Source organism: Pan troglodytes, chromosome 6 (assembly GCF_028858775.2).
Source record: "Pan troglodytes isolate AG18354 chromosome 6, NHGRI_mPanTro3-v2.0_pri, whole genome shotgun sequence".
Taxonomy (NCBI): domain Eukaryota; kingdom Metazoa; phylum Chordata; class Mammalia; order Primates; family Hominidae; genus Pan; species Pan troglodytes.
In genome coordinates, this window is record NC_072404.2 from 108,240,142 (window position 1) to 108,266,231 (window position 26,090).

General features: G+C 52.4%; 1 protein-coding gene across 2 annotated transcripts; it reads right to left on the reverse strand.

Annotated features, from left to right (window-relative positions):
• Window positions 1-411: 411 nt before the first annotated feature.
• On the reverse strand, window positions 412-24,100 carry TMEM130 (transmembrane protein 130). Of its 2 annotated transcripts, none has more exons than XM_001136233.8 (8): window positions 23,664-24,100; window positions 17,002-17,307; window positions 14,128-14,287; window positions 9,946-10,112; window positions 9,169-9,253; window positions 5,353-5,555; window positions 2,512-2,624; window positions 412-2,173 (listed from the first exon to the last, which is right to left on the reverse strand). In XM_001136233.8, exons 1-8 carry the CDS (start codon window positions 23,746-23,748, stop codon window positions 1,985-1,987), a joined length of 1,308 nt encoding a protein of 435 aa, XP_001136233.3. In that variant the 5' UTR covers window positions 23,749-24,100; the 3' UTR covers window positions 412-1,984. The 2 variants fall into 2 exon arrangements, with proteins under 2 accessions (XP_001136233.3, XP_009451949.2); XM_009453674.4 differs by having other exon boundaries at window positions 412-2,137; window positions 23,664-24,096.
• Window positions 24,101-26,090: the final 1,990 nt, after the last annotated feature.

Here is a 26,090-nt window from a genome sequence, read left to right on the forward strand (position 1 = left end):
AGATCTCTAGCAATTCTCATGAACCTCAAAGTTTAAGAAGCCTGCTAGAGACTAGTGGTTCTCATACCTGATATGCACCAGAATCGCAGAGGGCTTGTGAAAACAGGTGGCTGCCCCCCTACCCAGGCACTGCTTCAGGTATCAGGTCGAGCCCAAGGGTCTGCATTTCCAACACGTCCCCAGGTGTGGTCCACGTTCCTCCTCTGGCTCTAGAATCCCCCTGAGGTCTCAGACAGGGATGTATGTCCAAGTCACCCGGGGACAGCTCTCCCCACCTCCAGGGACCTGAACTGGCTCCCTTCAGTTGTCTTCACCACAGAGGACAAGTGGGATGTCCTGCTGCGTCACAGCACTGCCGTTGCTGTAGGCAAAAACGTCCATGCACAAAAGAGAGACTCCGGCCACACCGTCTATGCTTGGCTATATTCAGAGCACACAAGCTTTATTTAGCAACAATGGCAGTATTTCATGAGAATGAGCTGCACAATAGTGTAAATGCCATTTTCTGCACACAGCCTGGGAGCAGATGGTTACAGCGACAGAGCCCAGACCCCACAGTCCTCCCCTGCCCTTCCTGACAGGCTCCGGCTACTTCTGGCCTCATTATTGTCTCTCTCAGCCACAGCCCAGGTCGCTGGGCCAGAAAGGAGGGTGCAGGCTGGTTCCGCTGCTCAGGCTCTGTCATCCTGCTTCTTCCTTCTCAAGGCCACCTCGGGAGCAGCTGGCCGGCAAGAATGCCCCCCTCACACACAGGGAACCCAAGTCCCTGCTGACTCAACCTCTTCTTTTTTTTTTTTTTTTGAGACAGAGTCTCGCTCTGTCACTCAGGCTGGAGTGCAGTGGCGCCATCTGGGCTCACTGCAAGCTCTGCCTCCCGGGTTCGCACCATTCTCCTGCCTCAGCCTCCTGAGTAGCTGGGACTACAGGCGCCCACCACCACGCCCGGCTAACTTTTTGTATTTTTTTAGTAGAGACGGGGTTTCACCGTGTTAGCCAGGATGGTCTCGATCTCCTGATCTCGTGATCCACCCGCCTCGGCCTCCCAAAGTGCTGGGATTACAGGCATGAGCCACCGTGCCCGGCCCTGACTCAACCTCTTCTACCGCTGCAAGGCCTTTTCCTCAGTGAAAGTTTCACAGATGGGTTTCGATAAAATAAGGTGATATTTATAAAGCACTCTGCAATCACTCAGTATTAGTCCTGCCCCCCATCCAGCCCCCTGCCAGCCAGCAGGGACTAGGATGGCCTTATAAAGGGCGCAAGAACTGCAGAGACAAAGCACAAAGGGAGGGCCCGGGCCCAGAACCTGTCAGGGCTGCTTGGAGGTCAAATTTCCTTTCAGCTCTAGTGCAGGGTGCATCCCAGCAACCGACTTAACCAGATACAGAGCTAATCATCTGAAATGCCCATGTGACGCATGTGTTTATATTTCTGTGTGTGTGTGTGTGTGTGTGTGTGGTGTGTGTGCAGTGTGTGTGCACATGCACACTTCTCTCTGTGAGTGTGCCCATCTATGTGTACAACCTTTAGTTATGGATTTTTAACCCTTTATGACCTTCTTTCTAGCTCTCTGGCACAGGCAGGGCTGTCTGGGGGAGGAAACTGAGAACCCCCAATGGACAGCAGATGTGCCAATATGAGAGGAATGGGCAGTGGGCAGCCAGGCCCACCTGGGAGTCAACACGGAACACCCCAAGCATCAAAGTCCTGCACGAAGCCTCTTCAAAGGTAGGGGGTCAAGGGGGTGGTAACCGAGTGGGGCTTATGTCAGTGGCTGGACTGTACAGATGGGTGAATGGCTGGGGTCAGGGGTGACAGAGAGGGAGGGGCTTGTGGCAGTGGCTGAACTGTACAGATGGATGGATGATCCAGGCCAACAGCCCCACGCAAATGAACCCCTCCTGGTCAGTGGTGCACACCACCCTGCTGGAAACTCCAAGTCAGCAGTCAGTTAACACTGAGATGGGGTGGGGAGGGGGAGTGCTCACACGGTGTAAGTTTTGACAGACTTATAGAGGGGCGGGAGCAGCCCGTGGTTCTCACGAACAATTTCCAGGTACTCAGATGGAGTCTCCAGCAAGAAAGGCCCACAGCACATCTGGCAGCAGCACCTGACCCCAGAGGGTGGCTCCGGGTTCTTGTCAGACATGGGGGAAAAGTCAAAATCAGCCACCTATGATGAACAAAATCCCACGGGTCAATCACCCGCCCACCAGGAGCCCCATCAGGTGGCCTTATGAGCTCAGCTGCCTGGTGGCAGAGTGCACAGAAACACCTTTCTGGCACCACACAGATGCAAGAGATGGATATAGGAGATAAATCAGATGGGACACCAACTTAGCAATTTTTCCTGGTCTACAGATGCCTCTTGGGCACATCACCCCAAGTCCCGGAGCCTCACTGTAATATCAAGACCCCCTCCAGGCATCCTGGCCTGGCCCCCATACCCTCTCTAAACATCCTCTCTAGGCAAGGCCCAGTAGTCCAGCCCCCACCCCACTGAGTACCCACCTCCACCATGTCCTTTTGCTGAGTGGCATTCCGCAGGGTCATGTACATGATGAAGGCCAACATCACAGTGATAAGTGTAGCACATGGGAAAGCAAAGACAGCCGGCTGGATTCCTGGGAATGAAAGAAGTAACATTACAGGACTGGGTAGCTGGTACTACAGTGCTGGTTCTCAGGAAGCAAGCACAACAAAGGAGGGAATGGTCAAGCCTCACCAGTGATTTTTTTTACCCTCATGTACATGCATCCCAACTGGGCAACCCCAATAGGTAAATCCAGGACTTCACAAAAAATAAACTGGGGTCTGGGTAGGGGTCTTTCAGCTTACATCCACAAGTTACTTGGTAGCAACTTCCAAGAGGGGCAGCTAAATTCCTCACACCTTGAGTGAGGGCTGGACTCAGCGACCAGCTCCTAGTGTACAGCAGATGAAAGGAGTGACAGTGCATGACTCCTGAGTCTAAGCCATAAAAGACACCACAGCTCCCTCTTTGCTCTCTCGGGTGACACACTTTTGGGAAGGGCAGCCATGTTGTGAGGTCACCCAATCAGCACTGTGTCCCCTGCTTCAGCTTCTCACGCTCTGGCAACTGCAGGCTCACCCAATAAACCTGTTGCTATGAAATGGTATGGTAGAAAGAGTCCAGTGTCTGAAGTTGAACAGTCCTGGGTTCAAATCCTAGCTCTGAATAGGCTACCTCATGCTAATGCTGACCTGCAAGACTGCTAAGGAGATGCAATAAGAAGAGGGGTGTTGATGTGTGTGGCATGTGGTAGGTGATCAGGAAGTGTGGGTTCCCTCTCCCTTTTCCCTCACCCTCTGCCATGAGGGTCTGTTTCCAAAGAAAAGTTGTCATTGATTACCTGTACTGCTGTCTTCTCTGCAGAATTCAGGGGGTTCCTGATTGGAACTTGGTCCCCAGAGGGTGCTGAGAGATGCAGGGCTCAAGTGACCTGATGATGCCCACAAAGTAAGCCAGGGCCAAGATTGAGTGTAGCATCCTCTCAGGGGCCCAGAGTGGGATTGGGGAAACTGGAGGGGACAGTGACAGCTTCAGGTGCATCCATAGGACCAACCTTGAAGACAGGTGCAGCTGGCAGGGTTTGGCATGAGCTTGGGAGCACTGGGAAGAACTAACTCCTACCCCAGGACCAGGTATCTGAAACCCTGGCTCAGGCTCAGGCTGACATCCAGTCTTGTTGCCTCCCTGTGCCTTAGTTTCCCCTTTTGTAGCATCAAAGGTAGAAGTAGGTTGGGCATCTGAAAGACAGTGCCTTCAGGACCTGAGATCCTACTCTATGTAAGGAAGTACTTCTCTGGGGCTCCCAGAGTCCTCCATAAAAATGAAGTGTAGAACCCAATGCTGTCATCAGCAAAGCCCACAATCGTAAGCCAGGGGCTGGGCTGATGATAGTTTTGGAAGGGTATTTCAAGAAAGAAGGTTGGGCATCCTTTTCTCTTTTTTATTTTTTATTTATTTTTCTGGAGACAGGGTCTCACTCTGTCGCTCAGGCTGGAGTGCTGTGGTGTGATCTTGGCTCATTGCAGCCTCAACCTCCTGGGCTCAAGTGATCTACCACATCAGCTTCCCGAGTAGCATAGCAGAGACCTACAGGCACACGCCACTCTCTCTCTCTCTCAATCCCTCTCTCTCTCTCTGTCTCTCTCATATATATATATATATATATATATATTTTTTTTTTTTTTTTTTTTTTTTGAGACAAGAGCCTCTCTGTGGCCCAGGCTGGAGTGCAGCAGCTCAATCTCAGCTCACTGCAACCTCCACCTCCCAGGTTCAAGGGATTCTCATGCCTCCACCTCCTGCGTAGCTGGGATTACAGACTCCCACCACCACACCCAGCTAACTTTTTGGTATTTTTAGTAGAGACAGGTTTTGCCATGTTGGCCAGACTGGTCTCAAACTCCTGGCCTCAAGTGATCCACCCACCTCGGCCTCTCAAAGTGCTGCAATTACAGGCACGAGCCACCGCATCTGTCCTATTTTTATATCTTTTGTAGAGACAGAGTTTTGCCACGTTGCCCAGGCTGGTCTCAGACTCCTGGGTTCAATCAATCCACCCGCCTCAGCCTCCCAGAGTCCTGGGAGCCACCATGCCTAGCCCAGGCATCCTTATTAACAATATGCAATGCCTTCTCCCTGCAAGACTCACTACAACACTGTGAGTTGAGTAGAGTTACTGTTGGGGATGCTGGTTTTAGCAGTGGCAACTGCTGGGGCAGGGGTGATGGTGATGAGGGAGGGAACATTGCAATCATGGTGGCTCATGTGGTGCAAAAGTGTTTGCGCTGGGGACGTGTGGTCTTGGAAATATGTGGGAGAAGACATTGGCATGGTTGCTTTCGGTCCATGAAGCTGGCATTGGGGCAGGTGGTGGCATGGGCTTATAGATGTGGGTAGGGTCGGGGTCATTGAGGTGACTTGGTGAGAATGCCTATAGAGTCGTTAGTGGTGGCAATGGTGGTCCTGGAAGAGTTGTCAGGAAAGCATATAGTAATGGTGGTAGCTGAGTTGGTTACAGTTGTTAGTGGTGCTGGTGTTGATGGTGGTGCTGGTAGAATCGATGGGTGCCATATTGGGGTTGGCAGAGTTGGTTGCTGGTGGGATTGGAGAGTTTGGTGGTGGTGGTATTGGCAGTTGGCCAGCGCTGATGTTGGCGGTCACTGGAGTCAGTGGGGTTATGGATGGTGCTGATGCTAGCGGGCTTTGTTGCTGAGGACCTTGGTAAGGCTGGCTGGTAGGAGTGTATTGGTGGTGGTGGCAGGATGGACAGGCTTGTGCTGCCCATGTGGCACTGGAGCAGAAGGCGAGGTGTCACTTACTGGAGGGCCACACCTGGATCTTGTGGTACTGATGTGTCTTGCTGATGATATTCTCGGCCCGGATGCTGAAGCAGTAGTCCCCAGGGTCCCTGAAGGTGTGGGTCAGGTTGTACGCTGTGCTGGCCACGGACACAGGGTGGCACTCCCCTTCCTCCAGCGGGAGGCACTCAGGCTTGAGACGCCAGCACACAGTCAGAGGAGGGCTGCAGGGAAATGGGGGCGGTTTTTAAGAAAAGGCTCAGCAAAGCGTGTCAGCACAGACCAAGTCCAAGACAGGCCAGGTGGGCAGGAACTTCAGTGTCCTTTCCAGGACAGGACATCAAGCCGTCCTGGACTCAGCTTCATGCATTCCAGACCAGGGGACACTATGGTGCAAAAGAGATGGTCCCGGACCCCCAAGAGAATTCCAAGTGAATAAGGCCAACAGAGATATGCATAGACTGCTCACTGGAGGCAGGATGAGCGGTCTGATGGCACACATGGTGTACCATAGAAGCCCAGGGGAATAATAAGCACATCCCCCTTTTTGTTTTTTGCATTTTACGAGACAGGGACTCACTCTATTACCCAGGCTGAAGTGCAGTGGCTCAATCATAGCTCACTGCAGCCTCCAGCTCCTGAGCTCAAGCGATCTTCCTGCCTCAGCCTCCCGAGTAGCTGGGGCTACAGGCACCAGCCACCATGCCCAACTAATTTTTAAATTTAATTTAATTTAATTTTTTATTAATTATTTATTTAGAGATGGAGTCTCACTCTGTTGCCCAGGCTGGAGTGCAATGGCGCGATCTTGGCTCACTGCAACCTTCACCTCCCAGGTTCGAGCCTCAGCCTCCTAAGTAACTGGGACTACAGGCACACACAACCATGCCTGGCTAATTTTTGTATTTTTAGTAAAGACAGGGTTTCGCCATGTTGGCTAGGCTGGTCTCAAACTCCTGATCTCAGGTGACCCGCCCGCCTCGGCCTCCCAAAGTGCTGGTATTACAGGCGTGAGCCACTGCGCCTGGCCAATTTTTTAATTTTTTAATAGCGATGGGACTATATTGCCCAGGGTGGTCTCCAACTCCTAGCCTCAAGTATTCTCCTGCCCCAGCCTCCTGAAGTGCTGGGATTACAGGCATGAGCCACTGTAACCAGCATGAGAGAGTTGTTTTTTGTTTGTTTTGTTTTGTTTTTGTTTTTGTGGGGTTTTTTTGACAGAGTCTCACTCTGTCACCCAGGCTGGAGTGCAGTGGTGCGATCTCCGCTCACTGCAACCTTTGCCTCCTGGGTTCAAGTGAGTCTTCCACCTCAGCCTCCCAAGTAGCTGGGATTACAGGCATGCACCACCGCGCCTGGCTAATTTTTGTATTTTTTGGTAGAGACCAGGGTTTCACCATGTTGGCCAGGCTAATCTTTAACTCCTGACCTCAAGTGATCCACCCACCTCAGCCTCTGAAAGTGCTGGGATTGCAGACATGAGCTACCGTCCCTGACCATGAGAGCATTCTTAATGAGGTAGCCAGAGAAGGCTTCCTGGAGGAGGTGACATTTGAGCAGATCTGAATGGATAAATGAACGTTTGATGGGTGAGAAAGGATAAGGGCATTCCAAGTTATCCACATTCCACAAGCATAGGCTCAGAAGCTGGAAAATGCAGGTCCATCCAAGGAATGTGAAATGAGCATTCCAATTCCACACAACACTAGGTCCACAGGAAAAGCCATGCACTCATGCCACCTCAAATTCAGGGCTGCTAAACCCACAGGGCTTCCCATTCTCCCCATGCTAAGCTCCTGCCTCCAAAGCCCCGTGAAAACTACCTCCAACCCCTAAATTATTCACAGTTCATCTTCCTCTTCCCCTGGCCTGCATTGCTCACTCTCTGTCTGGCCTAGCATCCCTCTCATGTGTCTCTGTGTGGGCACAAGAGTCCTTCAAGGGCGGGTCGGGCACGGTGGCTCACGCCTGTAATCCCAGCACTTTGGGAGGCCGAGGTGGGCGGATCACTTGAGGTCAGGAGTTTGAAACCAGCCTGGCCGACATGATGAAACCCTGTCTTTACAAAAAATACAAAAATTAGCCCAGCGTGGTGGCATGCACCTGTAATCCCAGCTACTCGGGAGGCTGAGGCAGGAGAATCGCTTGAACCCGGGAGGCGGAGGTTGCAGTGAGCTGAGACTGCGCCACTGCACTCAAGCCTGGGCAACAAAGCAAGTCTCTGTCTGAAAAAAAGAAAGAGTCCTTTAATGCCTGGGCCCTGACCACTGATGTCTGCGGCTCTATCCATCCCAGTGGCCCCAGGGAGGGGCATCCTCATGGACAGAATGCACTCGGCATCTGTGTCTCCTCACCTACTAAACACTCAGCCTGATGCTGTTCTTGCCAGGAGCCTGGGCCAGGCTGCCTTGATTAGACTGACTGATGAGAATCCCCTGGAATGATCTGCTTCCGTGTCATGCGGGGTGCCCCACCCTGCACACAGAACCCTTGGAAATCTTGTCTACTCTGGTCTAGAAGCTTCCAGAATAGCATCTTGCCCAAAGCAGATGCTCAAGCAACTTTTGCCTGCTGGTGCAAGCTCCCCTGTGCAGACTGGAGGGCAGAACAGATTTGCTTTTTTTGTTTTTTGTTTTTTTGTTTTTTTGTTTTTTGGGCAGAGTCTTGCTCTGTCGCCCAGGCTGGAGTGCAATGGCGGGATCTCGGCTCACTGCAACCTCCATCTCCCAGGTTCAAGCAATTCCCCTGCCTCAGCCTCCCGAGTAGCTCAAATTACAGGCATGAGTCACAGCACCCGGCCTCAGAAAAGGCTTTTGAAGGCAGGCATTCCAAGGGGCTTAGAAGAATAAGAAACATCTGGACATGTGAAGGGAGAGAAGAGAACCCTGAAAGAACCACATGGGCAAAGATCTGGGGGCTGGAAAATAGGCCATGTCATACACAGAGGGCTTCTCAACAGGAGGGATCCCTCCCAACCTTTGTCTCCATGCCCATGGTGAATACAGCCCCAAAAGGCAGGTCCTCCCTCCCTGGGACCTCAAGAATTGAGCTGAGGGCTAGGTGTGGTGGCTCATGCCTGTAATCCCAGCACTTGGGGAGGCCAAGCTGGGAGGATCACTTGAGCTCAGGAGACTGAGACTAGCCTGGGCAACATAGTGAGAACCCATCTCTACAAAAATTAAAAATTGGCCAGGCATGGTGGTGCCCACCTGTAGTTCCAGCCACCCAGGAGGCTGAGGCAGGAGAATCATTTAAGCCCAGGAGGTCAAGGCTACATTGAGCTGTGATGGTGCCACTGCACTCCAACCTGGGTGACAGGGCGAAACTCTGTCTCTAAAAAATGCAAATAAAGGCAGGACGCAGTGGCTCACACCTGTAATCTCAGCACTTTAGGAGGCCAAGGCGGGTGGATCACTTGAGGTCAGGAGTTGGAGACCAGCCTGGGCAACACGGTGAAACCCCATCTCTACTAAAAATACAAAAATTAGCCGGGCATCGTGGAGTGCACCTGTAATCCCAGCTAGTCGGGAGGCTGAGTCAGGATAATCGCTTGAACCAGGGAGGCAGAGGTTGCAGTGAGCCAAGATTGCGCCACTGCACTCCAGCCTGGGCGAAAGAGCGAGACTCTGTCTCAAATAAATAAATAAATAATAAAATAAAATACTGGAGCTGAGCCCATGCTCTCCCCATGGCCCAGCCTCAAGACAAAGTGGCACTGCCCTTCCATGAGGTCCCAGACCTGGGGCCTGTCACAGAGCAAAACAGACTTGGGGTCACCGTGAAGGGGGATGTGCAGAGCCCACGGGGCACCCCCAGTGCGCTCTGGAGCTCACTTACCTCCCCAGGAAGTTCAAGGTCATGGTCATCTTTTGGAAGGTCTGAATTAGGGTGGGCCCCAACACTTGGATGCCTCGAAGGGTTTCTGTAAGGCAGAGAGAACCCCGTTAGACCTGGTGGCTAAGGATTGCTGTCGAGGCTCCCAGGGCACAGGGTGGTGCGACTGCCACCCTGTCCTCCCCTCCGTCCCTCTCCTAAGAGCAGGCCACAGGTCTGTGCGGGGTTCCTCTGGGTCCTGCCCTCCCCTGTCAGTGGCAGGTGCTGAAGCCTGCTCAGAGGGAGGAAAGTAGGAAAGGCAGGCAAACACACAATTGTCCTGCCCATTGCCAAGTCATCGTCTGTGTCATACAGGAGAGCACCATCCTGTCAGCAAGAACCAAGACATCTTCTGCAGCTGCCCAAGGGCTCCCTCTCACCAAAGCCAGGGAGAGATAGAGACCCTCCCACCCCAGGGTGAGCCTCGGTGGGAGGCCGATGGGGCCGGGGAACAGGGAATGGCATGGACTGGCCAATTCACAGCAGACACCTGGTCACCGGCTCAGGCTCTGGGAGCAGGCAGCCCGGGGCACAAGGGCCGCTCAGCCACTGCACAGCCACATGATCCCATCCGTGGCCTGCAGCGCTCTGTCTGAAGCAGGGTTAATGATAGACGCTCCTCAGAGGTCTGTGGGGCTCCAGAAGACAGGGTGTGAGTCCAGCCCAGAGCCACTGTGATCTGTGCGTACGGTGACCCCACTCTGGAACCCCCAGACTGCATCAGCCTGCCTGGACACCCACCCTGCAGCTTCAGCGAGGCGGAGAAGTCCCCGGTCTTCTGCTTCACAGCCCTCGTGGCATCCGGCTCCACCTCTTCCCACTCCGCCACCACTTTGAGCTTCACGGTGAAGGTCCCGATGATGGAATAGTTATAATAGACCACGGAGTCTTCAGTCACCATCTGGGTCCTGTTAGGAGACAGGGAGGAGAGAGGAGGAAGACAGCAGACGGTTGTTTCCCCTTCCTGTAACTCAGAAGTGATTCATGGGACTTGCCAGAGTCAGGGGAGGCTGTACAGTGATACTCCCAGCTACCAGTGAGCACACCTGTCATTACAGCCTAGAGCCAGCCAGGGCTCCAGGTCAGCTGGCCCATTTTCCAGATGAGCAAACCGAGGCCAGAGAAGGCCTAAAATTCAGGAAGATTACAAATTTCTCACATTAGCCAAAGTTCAAGGGCTCAACAGCCCCACATGGTGAAGACAGAAGAATTTTTTGTCAAAAATTTTTTGTTTTTGTTGTTTTTGTTTTTTGAGACAGGGTCTCACTCTGTCACCCAGTGGCACAATCATGGCTCACTGCAGCCTTGAATTCCTGGGCTTGAGCAGTCCACCTGTGTCAGCCTCCCAAGTAGCAGGGATCACAGGCGTGTACCACTGTGCCAGGCTAATACATGATTTTTTGTAGAGACAAGGTCTTACTATGTTGCCCAGGCTGGTCTTGAACTCCTGCGCTCAAGTGATCCTCTGACCTCAGCCTCCTAAAGTGCTGGGATTATAGGCATGAGCCACTGTGCCAGCCAAGCTGAGGGTTCTGTTGGACAAAGCTGCCATCCAGATTTTTCAAGTAAATGGTCTTTCCTGCAAATTGTCTGCTTTCCAATATTTATACTGTACTTTTTATCTCTCTCTCCCTTTTTTTCTTATTTTTTATTTTCCTTTTTAGAGATAAGGTTCTGCTCTGTTGCCCTGGCTGCAGTGCTGTGGTGCAATCATAGCTCACTGCAGTCTCTGAACTCTTAGGCTCAAGCAGTCCTCCCACCTCAGCCTCCCGAGTAGCTGGGACTACAGGCACGTGCCACCATCCCTGGCTAATTTTTGTATTCTTTGTAGAGACGAGGTATCACTATGTTACCCACCCTAGTCTCGAATTCCTGGGCTCAAGCTTTCCCCACCCTCTTGGCCTCTCAAAGCACTGGAATGACAGGTGTGAGCCACCATAGGCCTGCACTTATTTTCTTGACTTTCCTAAGTAAGTTAGAACTTTCAGGATAATATTGATGGACCCTGATAAGGAGCACCCTTGTCTTATTCCTGCATCTAGAGCCAGGTTCCCCCAGCATCTCAATGCAACGATTCCCCAGAGGTATTTGACCACAGGTCACTTTTGTCACCAAGAGTTAGAGAATCCACATTCCACGTTTTGCCAGGCACGATGGCTCACCCCTGTAATACCAACACTTTGGGAAGCCAAGGTGGGAGGACTGCTTGAGCCCAGAAGTTCGAGACCAGCCTGGGCAATTTGGCAAAACCCTGTCTCTACAAAAAATACAAAAATTAGCCAGTCATAATGTTATAGGCCTGTGGTTCCAGCTATTCAAGAGGCTGAGGTGGGAGGATCACCTGAGGCCAGGAGGCGGAGGTTGCAGTGAGCAGTGATCACGCCACTGCACTCCAGCCTGGGCAACAGAGCGAGACCCTGTCTCAAAAACAGAAACAAAAACAAAAACACATCCTTTTTTTTTTTTTTTTTTTGAGAGGGAGTCTCGTTCTGTCACCCAGGCTGAAGTGCAGTGGCATGATCTCGGCTCACTGCAACCTCCTCCTACCCGGTTCAAACGATTCTCCTGCCTCAGCCTCCCAAGTAGCTGGGAATACAGGCGCACACCACCATGCCCGGCTAATTTTTGTTTGTTTGTTTGTTTTGTATTTTTAGTACAGACGGGGTTTTGCCATGTTGGCCAGGCTGGTCTCAAACTCCTGACCTCAAGTGATCCATCCACCTCAGCCTCCCAAAGTGCTGGGATTACAGAAGTGAGCTACTGCGCCCGGCCAAAAACAAAAACATATTTTAAGTTCTCCACTCAGTATAATGTTAGTTGTTAGTTCCAGCAACTTCTTTTTCTAGTTTATTTATATTACATTGAATGTTCATTTCTGTATAATGTTAGTTGTTAGTTCCAGCAACTTCTTTTTCTAGTTTATTGATATTACATTGAATGTTCATTTCTGTTCATACTAACGCTTTTTTGGCATCTAAAGAGATGATCTGGCCAGGCACGGTGGCTCACACCTGTCATCCCAGTGCTTTGGGAGGCTGAGGCAGGAGGATGGCTTGAGGCCAGGAGCTCAAGACCAGCCTGGCCAACATAGTGAGACCCCATCTCTACAAAACATTTTTAAAAATAGTCAGGTGTGGTGGTACATGCCTGTGGTCCCGGCTACTCGAGAGGTCGAGGCAAGAGGATTCCTTGAACACAGGAGATTGAGGCTGCAGTGAGTCAGATTTGTGCCACTGCACTCTAGCCGGGGTGACAGAGCAAGACCTTGTCTCTAAAAATGGAGGGCGGGGGGTGAGGAAAGCCAAGCACAGTGGTTCACACCTGTAATCCCAATGCTTTGAGAAGCTGAGATGGGAGGATCTCTTGAGCCCAGGAGGTCGAGACCAGCCTGGGCAACATAGTAAGATCCTGTCTCTACAAAAATATTTTAAAATTAGCTGGGTGTAGTGGTGCATGCCTGTAATCCCAGCTACTCAGGAGGCAGAGGTGGGATGAGTGCTTGAGGCTGGGAGGTCAAGGCGGCAGTGATCTATAATCACACCACTATACTCTAGCCTGAGTGTCTGACCACAGGTTGCTTTTGTCACCAAGAGTTAGGAAATCCACATTCTGAGTTTTGCTGGGCACAGTGGCTCACCCCTGTAATCCCAACACTTTGGGAGGAGGAAGGGAGGGAAGGAAGGGGAGGGGAGGGTAGGAAGGAAGAGAGGGAGGGAGAGAGGGAGGGAGGGGAGAGGAGAGGAAGGGGGAAGGAAGGAAGGAAGGAAGAAAGGAAGGGAGAAAGAAGAAAGAAAAAAGAAAAAGGAAAGGAAAGAAAGGAAAGGAAGAAAAAGAAAGGAAGGAAGAAAGGAAGGGAGGGAGGGAGGGAGGGAGGGAGGGAGGGAGGAAGGGAGTAGGGCCAAGCATGGTGGCTCCCACTTGTAACCTCAGCACTTAGGGAGGCAGAGGCAGGAGGATCACTTGAGCCCAGGAGTTCAAGACCAGCCTTGGCAACATAGCAAGACCCTGTTCTCCTCCACCAAAAAGGGGAAAAAAGACAAAAAGTTAAAAAGGAGGAATAAAGAGAAACGAAGCCAGAGCACCTGGGTTCTACCTCGTATCTACCAAGGGTTGGCTGGGTACCCTTCGAGGTCAAATGGGAAAAAATCCCATGTACCTTTACCTTCCTTAAATGGCTGTTTTGGGCACCAATGGCCTCCTCTATTAGGTGAAGACACCACAAAGGCAGGGCTAGTGGCTGATTCACCAGTGTTCTCCGGGACCCCCAGTCGTGGCAGAGAGGAGGTGTTTGAAGGATGTTTGAAGGGAGACAGGGTGAGCAGGGAAAGGAGAGGAGCTTCAGGTGGGTGCAGTGGCTCACACCTGTAATCCCGGTATTTTGGGAGGCCAAGGTGGGAGGATCACTTGAGGTCAGGAGTTCAAGACCAGCCTGGCCAACATGGTGAAACCCAGTCTCTACTAAAAAATATAAATAAATAAATTAATTAATTAATTAATTAAATTTAATATGAAAATTAGCCAGGCATGGTGGCTCACACCTGTAATCCTAGCACTTTGGGAGGCCAAGACAGGCACATCACTTGAGGCCAGGAGTTTGAGACTAGCCTGGCCAACATGGTGAAACCCCATCTCTACTAAAAAATATATATATATATATACAAAAATTAGCCGGGTGTGGTGGCGCAAGCCTGTAGTTCCAGTTACTGGGGAGGCTGAGACAGGAGAATCACTTGAACCCAGGAGGAAGAGGTTGCAGTGAGCCAAGATGGTACTACTGCACTCCAGCCTGGATGACAGGACAAGACTGCATCTCAAAAAAAAAAAAAAAATTAAAGGTGAAGAGATTCGGAGTACCCTGCACAGTGCGCGGGACAGTGGGGCACCAGTGACAGCTGTAGGGCCTGCAGAGTGGTAAGGACCTACCCGTCCCCGAAGTCCCAGCTGTAGAGAAACAAGGCGGTCTTGAGGAAGTTGCTTGGGTCATGGAGGAGGAAGGAGACTTTCAGGACGGTCTTAGTGAGATAGGAGCTGGGCCAGGGTAGGGAAGTGTTCTGGGTGACAACAAGGTCCCCCACGAGGAACTCTGGGAGACAGAGAGACACGGGAGGGTGAGTCTTGGAGATTCAGGGATCAGGAAACCAGGTAGAGACTTCATGGGCAGCTGTCAAAGCCACCACTTCCCTGCCCGGACCTTCTGGCTGTCAGAGCTAGGCAGGGAGAGGGGACACCCCCCCCACAACTCCCCAAAGACCCCTGAACACAGAGGCATCTGCACCCTCCCCCTGCTGCATGAACACTGCGGAACACCGGAGGACTCTGTCACATTCACTGTTTTCTCTCCTGTCCCCTCTCACAAGGACCCTGAACTTTCTGGCACAAAAGATGCCCAAGGTCAGAAGGAAATGCATGGCTGGGTGCGGTGGCTCACACCTGTAATCCCAGCACTTTGGGAGGCCGAGGTTGGTGGATCACAAGGTCAAGAGTTCAAGACCAGCCTGGCCAAGATGGTGAAACCCCGTCACTACTAAAAACACAAAAATTAGCCAGGTGTGGTGGCACACACCTGTAGTCACAGCTATTTGGGAGGCTGAGGGAGGAGAATCGCTTGAACCTGGGAGGCGGAGGTTGCAGTGAGCCAAGATCGCGCCACTGCACTCCAGCCTGGGTGACAGAGCGAGACTCTGTCTCAAAAAAAAAAAAAAAAAAAAAGAAGAAGGAAATGCATAAGCTTTGAAAGGAACTTTTGAGAAATATTTCAGAATGTCAGGTGACCCTAGAAAAATTAGCAGTTCCAATGACCAGGCACGGTGGCTCACACCTATAATCCCAACACTTTGGGAGGCCAACACGGGCAGATCACGAGGTCAGGAGATCAAGACCAACCTGACTAACACAGTGAAACCCTGTCTCTATTAAAAATACAAAAACAAAATTAGCCAGGCATGGTAGCGGGCACCTGTAGTCCCAGCTACTTGGGAGGCTGAGGCGGGAGAATGGTGTGAATCCGGGAGGCAGAGCTTGCAGTGAGTCGAGATCGCGCCACTGCACTCCAGCCTGGGTGACAGAGCAAGACTCCGTCTCAAAAAGAAAAAAGAAAAATTAGCAGTTCCACTGATCACAGCTTCACACGTTGGGACCACTGTCCTATGTCTACTTCTCTAAAAAGAAAAAAAATTGGTGGGGCACGGTGGCTCACACCTGTAATCCCAGCACTTTGGGAGACTGAGGTGGGCAGATCACTTGAGGCCAGGAGTTTGAGACCAGCCTGGCCAACATGGCGAAACCCTGTCTCTACTAAAAATACAAAAATTAGCTGGGTGTGGTGGCCAGCACCTGTAGTCCCAGCTACTTGGGAGGCGAAGGCACGAGAATCGCTTGAACTGGGAGGTGGAGGTTGCAGTGAGCCAAGATCACAGCACCACTCCAGCCTGGGCAACAGAAGGAGACTCTGACTCAAAAATAATAATAATAAATTAATTAAAATTAGTAAAAGTGGAAAGAAAAAGGCATGCTCAATAGAGCTCATTTGGAAAATGTTCAAACATAAAATAAGAAGAAAAGAAGCTAACTAACATTCACCTCAACCACTGTTGCCATTTTGAAGTATGACAAAGTATTTGCTTCAGTGTTTAATATACACATACATTAAATACAGATTATTGGGTTAGACAATTCTGTGCTTTGCTTTTTTAATATGTAATTTTACATGCATGTGTATTTACCCATGGCCCTACAAACTCATTGTAAGGGTCACTGTTAATAGTAGTATAAATGATTTCATTATATTTAGCCAGTCTCCTCATGGTTGCTCACTTAGCTTGTTTATCTCTTCTTTTGCTATTATAAACACTATTGCAATGAACATCTTAATGCAAAAGGCATGACCCAAATGCAGGTTTATTTCCTGAAGATAAATTCATTATTAGACTGGAAAGTCTAAAGGGGCAAAGGGGCATCTTCTCTTGGAATGAGAGAGAGAGAGAGAGAGACAAAGAGACATAGAGACAGAGATAAAGAGACAGAGACAAAGAGACAGAGACAGAGACAGAGAACAGAAAGAGCAAGATAGAAAGGGAAAACAGAGAGAGAAGGGACAGAGAGAGACAGAAAGAGACAGACAGAGATAGAGAGAACAGAGAGAAGGACAGACAGAGACAGAAAAGAAAGGGGAGAAAGAGGGGAGAAAGAACCAGTGAATGACTGGCCCCAAGACTACAATAATTTCTTTTTTTTTTTTTTTTTGAGATGCAGTCTCACCCTGTCCCCCAGGCTGGAGTGCAGTGGCACGTTCTCGGCTCACTGCAACCTCTGCCCCCCAGGTTCAAGCGATTCTCCTGCTTCAGCCTCTTATATAGCTGGGATTATAGGTGCCCACCACCATGCCCCCACTAATTTTTGTATTTTTAGTGGAGACGGGGTTTTGTCATGCTGGCCAGATGGCTCTCAAACTCCTGATCTCAGGCGATCCACCTGCCTCGGCCTCCCAAAGTGCTGGGATTACAGGCGTGAGCCACCGCGCCCAGCCGAGACTACAATAATTTCTAACCAACAGTACCTATTGACCAGCCGCTCTCCACAGGGTTGTATTAATGTATAGCCTCAGCAGCAATAGGCGTCCCTTTTAGCACAATACCTCCTGGGGGCAATCACTGCCATTTTCAGATCCTTTCTAACTCGACTGACCCGGGGAAGGAACCTACGGGCCTAATCTGCACTGATCTGATTCCTAGCGAAGCTTGATGTTTTTCTCTGCACCAAGGGTTTGAAGGCAAACTAGCAAATGGGAGCAACCCTCACCTGTGATGGGGAGGACCACAAAGCCCCTGGCCACAGGCTGGCACATCCAGCAGTCAGCGGCAGTGACCCAGACAGAGACCGGGAATTCCCCGGGCACATGGCCGACCACACGGATGGTGGAGCTGAGACCCTTCTCCATCTTGCCAGTGAGCACCAGCGGGGTGTGGATCCAGTGGAAGCGGTAGAGGTGGGCGTCGGCGGGCAGGGCCAGGCTGCCGTTGTCCTTGGCCACCAGGCTGGCCGAGATGGTCACCACCGCTCCCGTGGTGGCAGGGCTATCGGTGGTGAGATTGAGTTCATACAGGCCTAGGAGCCCAGAAACAAAGACTGTGTTTCAGAATGGTATGTGGCAAGGAGCCCCACAGCCACCTCTGGGCTGGCATCAACTATTCTATTTCCCAGGTGGAGAAACTGAGGCTCAGGCAGCTCAAGTGACTTGCCCAAGGGTCACTCAGCCAATTCGACATCAAACCTGGGTCCCACTGACTCCAAATCACAGTCTTTTCAGTCTTATTTCCCCTTCCTTCCTTCCCTCCCTCCCTCCTTCCTTCCCTCCTTCCTCCTTCCCTGCCTCTCTTCTTTCTTTTCTTCCTTCCTTTTTCTTTCCTTTCCTTCCTCTTTTCTTTTCTTTCTCTCTCCTTCCTTCCTTCCTCTCTCCCTCCCTCCTCTTTTTTTCTTTCTTTCTCTTCTTTCTTTCTTTTTTTCTCCCTTCCTTCCTTTTCTTTCTTCTTTCTTTTCTTTCTTCCTTTCTTCCTCTCTCTCTCTCTCTCACTCTCTCTCTCTCCCTTTCATTCTCTGGATCTCACTCTGTCACCCAGACTGGACTACAATCATCACAGTTCACTGCAGCCTCCACCTTCTAGGATCAAGAGATCTTCCTGCCTCAGCCTCCCAAATAACTGAAACTATAGGCACACACCACCACACCCAGCTAATTTTTTATTTTTTGTAGAGATGGGGGTCTATGTTGCCCAGGCTGCCCAAATTATATTTTGTTTTCCTGCCAGCCGGGCAGGGCCTTGGTTAGTGGCTACTCTTCTGGACAGGCCACACAGAGAACATTTCTACCATTCCCCAGAATTCTTTTGGTTTTGTTTTGAGACAAGGTCTCCCTCTGTCATCCAGGCTGGGGTGTAGTGGCATGATCATAGCTCACTGCAGCCTCAAACTCCTGGGCTCAAGTGATCCTCCCACCTCAGCCTGCCAAGTAGGTGTGACTTGTAGGTCCAAGTCACCACGCTTGGCTGATTTTTTCTTTTTTTTTTTTTTTTGTAGAGACAGGATCTCACTATGTTGCCCAGCCTGGTCTCGAACTCCTGGCTTCAACCACTCCTCCTGCCTTAGCCTCCCAAAGTGCTGGGATTACAGGCATGAGCCAGCGTCCTCAACCACATTGTCCAAAGATCTACTGGACAGTGCTGGTCTCATGCCTCTGGATTCCTCCTCTCCTCACTCCTCTCTCTCTGTCAGGGTTAAAGGATCCAGCTGTCGGCCAGGCATCATGGCTCATGCCTGTAATCCCAGCACTTTGGGAGGCCGAGGTAAGCGGATTACTTGAAGTCAGGAGTTCAAGACCAGCCTGGCCAACATGGTGAAACCCTGTCTCCACTAAAAATACAAAAAATTAGCTGGGTGTGGTGGTGCATGACTGTAATCCCAGCTACTCAGGAGGCTGAGGCAGGGGAATCGCTGGAACCCAAGAGGCAGAGATTGCAATGAGCCGACATCGAGCCACTGCATTCCAGCCTGGGCGACAAGAGTGAGACTCCGTCTCAAAAACAAAAGAAAACAAACAATAAAAACACTTCCCTGTACCTCTCACCCCCTCAGCTCTTTCCCAACAGCTGAGTCCACTGTTGTCACAACTCCATGTGGAAATGAAAGTTTCTTTGCCTTTCCTGCTATGCTTCAAACTCGTTTAGAGCAGGGGTTATTTCCATCATCCCTGTGACCAGCACAACGCTTGGCACATAGCAGGTGTTTGGTACTGCTGTTGCCAAGGGGCACCCGGAGAGCAGGTGCAGCAGAGGGACCAGCCCACCTGGCCCTGCCCCAGGAGACTGTTCACCCAGGTGGCACTGACTGAGTCCCTTCCGTGGACCCCATCCCTACCGTGTTGGGAGGATCCAGAAATACAGAACACGCCCCTCCCCGGAGGGACCTCACAGGAGACCTGCTGGGCTTTCAACAAGAAAGGCTGGCCAGGTGCAGTGGCTCACACCTGTAATTCCAGCACTTTGGGAGGCCGAGGCGGGCGGATCACCTGAGGTCAGGAGTTCCAGATCAGCCTGACCAACATGGAGAAACCCCCGTTTCTACTAAAAATACAAAATTAACCAGGTGTGGTGGCATGCGCCTGTAATCACAGCTACTCGGGAGACTGAGGCAGGAGAATTGCTTGAACCCAGAAGGCAGAGGTTGCAGTGAGCCAAGATTGCGCCACTGCACTCCAGCCTGGACGACAAGAGTGAAACTCTGTCTCAAAAAAATTTAAAAAAAGAAAGGCCAACTATTTGACCTTGTGGTTTTCAACTATTTCAACTATTTTACCTTGTTTTTCTTTCACAAATTTTCATTAGATCCCTTACCCTCTCTCTGCCACTCTATTATGAGGGGGGAGGGGGATGAAAACTGTTGGATAATATTCAACCCCGTTAGCTGCCCACGTCCCACCTGTCCCTCGACAAGTCTCCAGTCTGGGTCCTTTTATGGTTCCCAAAATGTGGCAGAAAGGTGGGTGCTGGCCTTCTGGCGATGGGGATGTGGGGACAGTAGATGCACGACCAAGTGGGCACAAGGTCCCCCCACAAGTCCCCCCAGGAACCTGTCAGCTCCAGGTCCACTTTGGGAAATCACTCGTGGAAGAAATAGCAGCCTGGCCTCCTGGGCTCTAAAATTGCGTCTCGGTCAGGCACGGTGGCTCATGCCTGTAATTCCAGCACTTTGGGAGGCCGAGGTGGGTGGATCACCTGAGGTCAGGCGTTCGAGACCAGCCTGGCCAACATGTCGAAACCCCGTCTCTACTAAAAATACAAAATTAGCCGGGTGTGGTGGCGAACGCCTGTAATCCCAGCTACTCGGGAGGCTGAGGCCGGAGAATTACTTGAACCTGGGAGATGGTGGTTGCCATGAGCCAAGATTGCGCCACTGCACTCCAGCCTGGGCAAAAAGAGCGAAACTCCATCTCAAATAAATAAATACATAAATCAAATAAAATCATATCTCCCCAAAGCCAGCACCAACAGGGTGGAAAACCCCTCTAGATGAGGCAACATTTTAAAGTAAAAATGCTGCCCATCCCGTGTTCCCTGGGGGCTGGGGGTTGTGGCACGATGACTGACCCTGATACATCCCCACGTCCCTGCCTCGTCCTCCCCTCCCTTAGCAGGTACATGGTCCCCAGACATCTGACGGATGCGTGGGCCACCCTCGTGTGGTTTCCAGGGCAGGGCCAGCCCGGGGAGTAGAAGCAGGAATCGAGGGGGCAAGGGAAGCCCCTTCTAGTGCCCAGGCAACTCTGAGATTATTTTTTCAGCCGCATCTCATTCACTTCAAAGCAACATCACCTGTCCCTGTGGGGGACTCCAGCTCCGACCTTTCCTCAGGCCCACCTCACACGTTCGCTGCTTTGGCCCACATCACGCATTTCCTTTTTTTTCAGGGCCATTTCTTAAATTATAAAGGCATTTGAGGCCGGGCCCAGTCAGCTCACACCTGTAATCACAGCGCTTTGAAGCCAGAGGGTCACTTGAGCCCAGGAGTTTTAGATCAGCCTGAGCAACACAGCGACACCCATTCTCTACAAAAAAAAAAATTTTAATTAGCCAGGCATGGTAGCGTGTACCTGTTGCCCCAGCTACTTGGAAGGCTGAGGCAGGAGGATCTCTTGAGCCCAGGGGTTTGAAGTTGCAGTGAGCTATGATGGCGCCCCTGCCCTTCAGCCTGGGCAACAAAGTGAGAGACCCTTTCTACAAAAATAAATAAATAAAAATCAAGTCATTTGAGTCAAGATGCCGAGAGCTGGTCACTTCCGAGGGAATGCTGGCATTGAGAAGGGGACCTGCAGTGTCTTAACCCCAAAGAGGGAATTCCAAAAGCGTGATGGGAGCTTTTCCACGCAAATAGAGTGGGTATATGATATTGAGGGACCTGAAGCCCGCATGGGTCACTGCTGCTGCCTGAGGCCACCCAACCAGTCTGTACCACCCTGGTTGGGCTTTGCTCTCCCTCCCCACTTTGGCTGGGAGGCAGCATTTGGCCAGGCTGTGGACAGAGAGGTGCATGGATGAGAGACCACCTCCTCCCTTATCCCCCTAACTCCTGGCACCCCTCTCCTCCCCATCCCCTCCCTGCCACCCCAGCTGAGAAGCGTGGGCCTGAGCGAGGCTGGCAGGTGGCAGGGACATTCGGCTGCATGCTAATGGCCAAACAGCATCTGCAGTGAGACAGACGCATGTTATCATGCAGATCGGTTGCCAGGGGAATGGATCAGGAGGGCAGCCGGCTGGGACTGGGAGGGGGGATGGGGGGCGGGGAGGCGCTGTGTCTGCTGCAGACGTTGCTGCAGACACTGGCCCAGCTCATGGGAGCCCACCGACCCCCTCCCCCAACCACCACCTGCCAGCTCCAAGGACACTTTTTCTCAGTCTGTTTTTTCAAAATCAGGTGTGTCACAGCCCCTGGGTGATGCTGCCCCTGTTCCTCAGGGGTCTCAGGGATGGCCAGGACATCCAGGGTGGAAATGGACCAGGAAGCCTTTGCCAAATGTGGCTGAAGGAACCAATCACAGGGCCTGGTGCTCTACCCACCAAATTCATCTTTCCAGGCCGGTGTGGTGGCTCACACCTGTAATCCCAGCACTTTGGGAGGCTGAGGCAGGTGGATCACCTGAGGCCAGAGGTTCGAGACCAGCCTGGCCAACATGGCGAAGCCCTATCTCTACTAAAAATACAAAAATTAGCCAGGTGTGGTGGCAGGCGCCTGTAATCCCAGCTACTTGGGAGGCTGAGGCAGGAGAATTGATTGAACCCAGAAGGTGGAGGTTGCAGTGAGCCAAGATTGTGCCACTGCACTCCAGCCTGGGTGACAGAGCAAGACTGCGTCTCAAACAAACAAACAAAAAAATTCATCTTTCCATGTTTGGGAGTCCATGTGACATGGACTTGGGGTATGGAGCAGCCAAGGCAGAGGTTTAGGGGACACCACGAGTTACCCAGAGCTCAAGGGGCAAAAGCAAAAAGAGATGGGGCACTCACCCCAAAGCTTGGCCCATGGAAGAAACACCTACCTTTTCCAGCAACACAGCATGTGCAGCCCTGAACATTCTAGAAAATGGCTACACCAGTCCTTTCACACAGAATATGCAGACTACCCAAAACACTTCCAAAGAGTACCTCTAAAGTCTGGATAACACAACCCAGAATTAATTAATAGTCCAGTACATGGACTTCTGACTTACAAATCCCTGATTCATGGACTCCAGAAAGGGGAAGGGTAGAAAAGTCTCCCCCACGGATGAGGGAGAAGATATGTTTCCCAACTCCACTCTTAGCCACTGTGATTTTGACCACATCAAGGGTGCAATTGGCTAGAATGGGAACCACACATGATTTCCAAATAATTAATTCACTTTTGTTATTATTTTCTTTTTCTTTTGCAATTTAGGACACATTGAAAATCTCTGACACAAATCAACCTGATGGACAAGAGACCCCTTTCCTGTATTTCCAGGAGGAAATAGGTAATCTTGTCCAAGTGCAATTCCCATAAAATTTGTCTAATTCATCCCTGAGTTGCAGGTTTTCTTTGACCTCATGGTTTTTCTTTCACAAATTTTCATTAGATCCCTTGCTCTCTCTCTCTCCACCGCTCTTTTATGAGGGGGGAGGGGGTGAAAAGTGGTGGATAGTATTCAACCTTCTTAGCTGCCCACGTCCCACCTGTCCCTCGAATAGTCTTCAATCTGGGTCCTTTTATGGTTCCCAAAATGTGGCAGAGAGGTGGGTGCTGGCCTTCTGGCGGTGGGGAAGTGGGGGCAGTAGACACACGACCCTGCTTCCCCCACTCCCCCACCCACACACACACCCCAGGAACCTGTGAGCTCCGGGTCCATTTTGGAAACCACCACCAGAGAGGAAATGGCAGCCTGGCCTCCTGGGCTCTAAAATCGCATCTCCCCAAAGCCAGCACCAGCACGGTGGGAAACCCCTCTAGATGAGGCGACATTTTAAGGCAAAAACGTTGCCCATCCCGTGCTCCCTGGGGGACTGGGGAATTGTGGCGCGATGACGGACCCTGGCGCATCCCCACCTCCCTGCCTCGTCCTCCCCTCCCTTAGCGGGTGCATGGTCCCCAGGCATCGACGGATGCGCCGGCCACCCCCGCGCGGTTTCCAGGGCAGGGCCAGCCTGGGGGTGGGGGGGTGGAAGCAGGAATCCAGGGGGTGCGGGGAGCCCCCTCCAGTGCCCAGGCGACTTTGGGGAACAAGGGTGAAAGGAGAGGGGAAAGGGCGCTGCAGTGGCCTCAGCCGAGGAGGGAGATGCGCGCAGGGCGCACGGTGCCACCTCCGCAATCCCCGCTCCCGGGCCCACTCGCCCGCTGAGACGGTTCCAGGCCCCGGGCGGGCTGCGGCTGCAGGGAGGCCGAATTGCCCAGCGCCTTACCTGCGGCCACCCCTGCCGGGGCCCAGGGCAGGAGGCAGGCAAGCCAGAGGATGCGGCCGAGGCGCGACCACACTGCCTGGGCCATTGCGGGGCCCGGAGCGGGAGAAGCGTGGGGCGGACGCGGAGGGAATGCAGCTGGAGCTCGAGAACGGCGGCGGTCGCTCCTCCGGGCGCGCAGCGCGGGAGGTGCGGGCGCCGTGCTCGCTCGTCCTCGCCGGGGGACGCTCTGTCGCTGCGCGCCGCCGCCGCCCACAGCCCGCTGCGCGACCCCGGCCCACGTCAGCCGCGCCGCGCGCCCTCCTCCTCCTCCCGCCGTCCCGTGCTCCCGCGTCCCTCTCCACGGCCGCGTCCTCCCTCCCCGGGTCTCTTCCCACGGCCGCGCCCCCTGCCCTCCTGGAGTCCACGATCGCCCCTCCCAGCTTGCCTCCCCTCTAGGGGTTCCAGAGCTCCCTTCCTGCGCCCTGGCTCCTCCCCGCATCGCTCCCCACCCCAAATCCACCCCCGGCCGCATCCTTCCCCTCCACTACCCGAAACCACGCCCCCCGCACCCACATTTTTCCCTTCCCCCGAGCCCCTCCCTGCCCTGGATCCGATGCCGCCGGCTCTGACTCAGCGTCCCCAGGGGCGTGCGCTGCGCTGCAAGCCGCCTGCAGGTTCCTTGGGGCTCTCCTCCAGGTGCCTTCTCTCTGCACGCTCGTGGCTCCGAGATGCTACTCCTCATTCAAGAACTGTTGAGAGCTTAAGGTGCGCCAGGCGCTGGGCGAAAGGCCTCGAAATTCCTCTTGCTGCTGCTGCTGCTTCCTCTTTTCTTTTTTTTTTTTTTTCTTTTTTTTAAATCTTGAGACAGAGTCTCGCTCTGTCCCAGAATGGCGCGATCTCGGCTCACTGCAACCTCCGCCTCCCGGGTTCAAGCGATTCTCCTGCCTCAGCCTCCCGAGTAAGATGGGATTACAGGTGCCCGCCACCAGGCCTGGCTAATTTTTGTATTTTTAGTAGAGACGGGGTTTCGCCATGTTGGCCAGGTTGGTCTCAAACTCCTGGCCTCAAGTGATCCTCTCGCCTCAGCCTCCCAAAATGTTGGGATTACAGGTGTAAGCCACTGTGCCCAGCCTCTTGCCCCTTCTTGATAGAGGGGCCTGAGCACCCGGCCTCTGCACTGGGCTTGATGTCATCCCCCGGTTTACCCTCTCACAGCTGCTGTAAGATGGGGCTCCTGCTCGTATCTGGGGCCAGGGCCACTTCTTTGTCACTGAGGGCCTTGTGGGAGTCAGGCTACTGCGGTGAGGGGTGACCAGCCTACACAGTTACTGCCATTTGCCTTAGAGGAGCAGGGCTGGGCTCTCCTAGAAGCTGGAGGGGCCTGGCTGGCCTTAAACGCTGGAAGCCCGGTGGGTTCTGGTCCCAGCTATGCTTCTGCTTTGCTACGGGTACCTGGGCGAGGGATCCTCCCACACAGTGAGGGCCTTTGACCTCCTCTCTGGCCCGTGGAGCACGGATGGACCATCACTGCACCACCCAGTGCATTGACATCAAGGCGTCTAAAGCACGGGTCTCCAAGCCCCTGGCCGCCAGTACCAGTCCATAGCCTGTTAGGAACTGGCTGCACAGCAGGAGGTGAGCAGGGCCTGTGAGCCACGCTGAGCTCCACCTCCTGGCAGATCAGCAGGGCATTAGATTCTCATAGGAGCGCAAACCCTACTGTGAACTGCTCACGTGAGGGATCAAGGTTGCGTGCTCCTTGTGAGAATCTAATGCCTGATGTTCTGTCACTGTTTCCCATCATCCCCAGATGGGACCATCTAGTTGCAAGAAAGCAAGCTCAGGGCTCCCACTGATTCTACATGATGGTGAGTATGTAATCATAATAGAAATAAAGTATACAATAAAGTAATGCGCTTGAATCATCCCGAAACCATCCCTCCAACCCCTCATTCGTGGAAACATTGTCTTTGGTGCCAAAAAGATTGGGGACTACTGGTCTAAAGGGCCCCTGGCTCTGGGACAGCTGTGAGCTTCCCTAAGAATGGGCCCCACTGGCCCCACTGCTATGTTCAGGGAATGGAGGGAGAATAGATTTGAGTGAGCCCCTATGAAAAGTTAAAAGGGCTAGACAGGGCAGGGCATGGTGACTCACACCTGTAATCCCAGCACTTTGGGAGGCCGAGGCGGGTGGATCACGAGGTCAGGAGTTCGAGACCAGCCTAACCAAGATGGTGAAACCCCGTCTCTACTAAAAATACACAAATTAGCCAGACCCGGTGGCAGGCGCCTGTAATCCCAGCTACTTGGGAGCCTGAGGAAGGAGAATCGCTTGAACCTGGAGGCGGAGTTTGCAGTGAGCCAAGATTGCACCACTGTACTCCAGCCTGGACAACAGAGCAAGACTCCGTCTCAAAAAAAAAAAAAAGTTGGGGGGGTCGGTTGCGG

Bases quoted from the DNA above. Each gene is read 5' to 3' on its own strand.
- TMEM130 (XM_001136233.8), bottom strand. From the start codon at position 23,748: ATGGCCCAGGCAGTGTGGTCGCGCCTCGGCCGCATCCTCTGGCTTGCC. The intron at 17,308-23,663 runs GTAAGGCGCTGG...CTGGGCTCCTAG, and splicing joins CCCGGCAGGGGTGGCCGCAG to GCCTGTATGAACTCAATCTC. The intron at 10,113-14,127 runs GTAGGTCCTTAC...GTCTCCTAACAG, and splicing joins AGCTGGGACTTCGGGGACGG to GACCCAGATGGTGACTGAAG.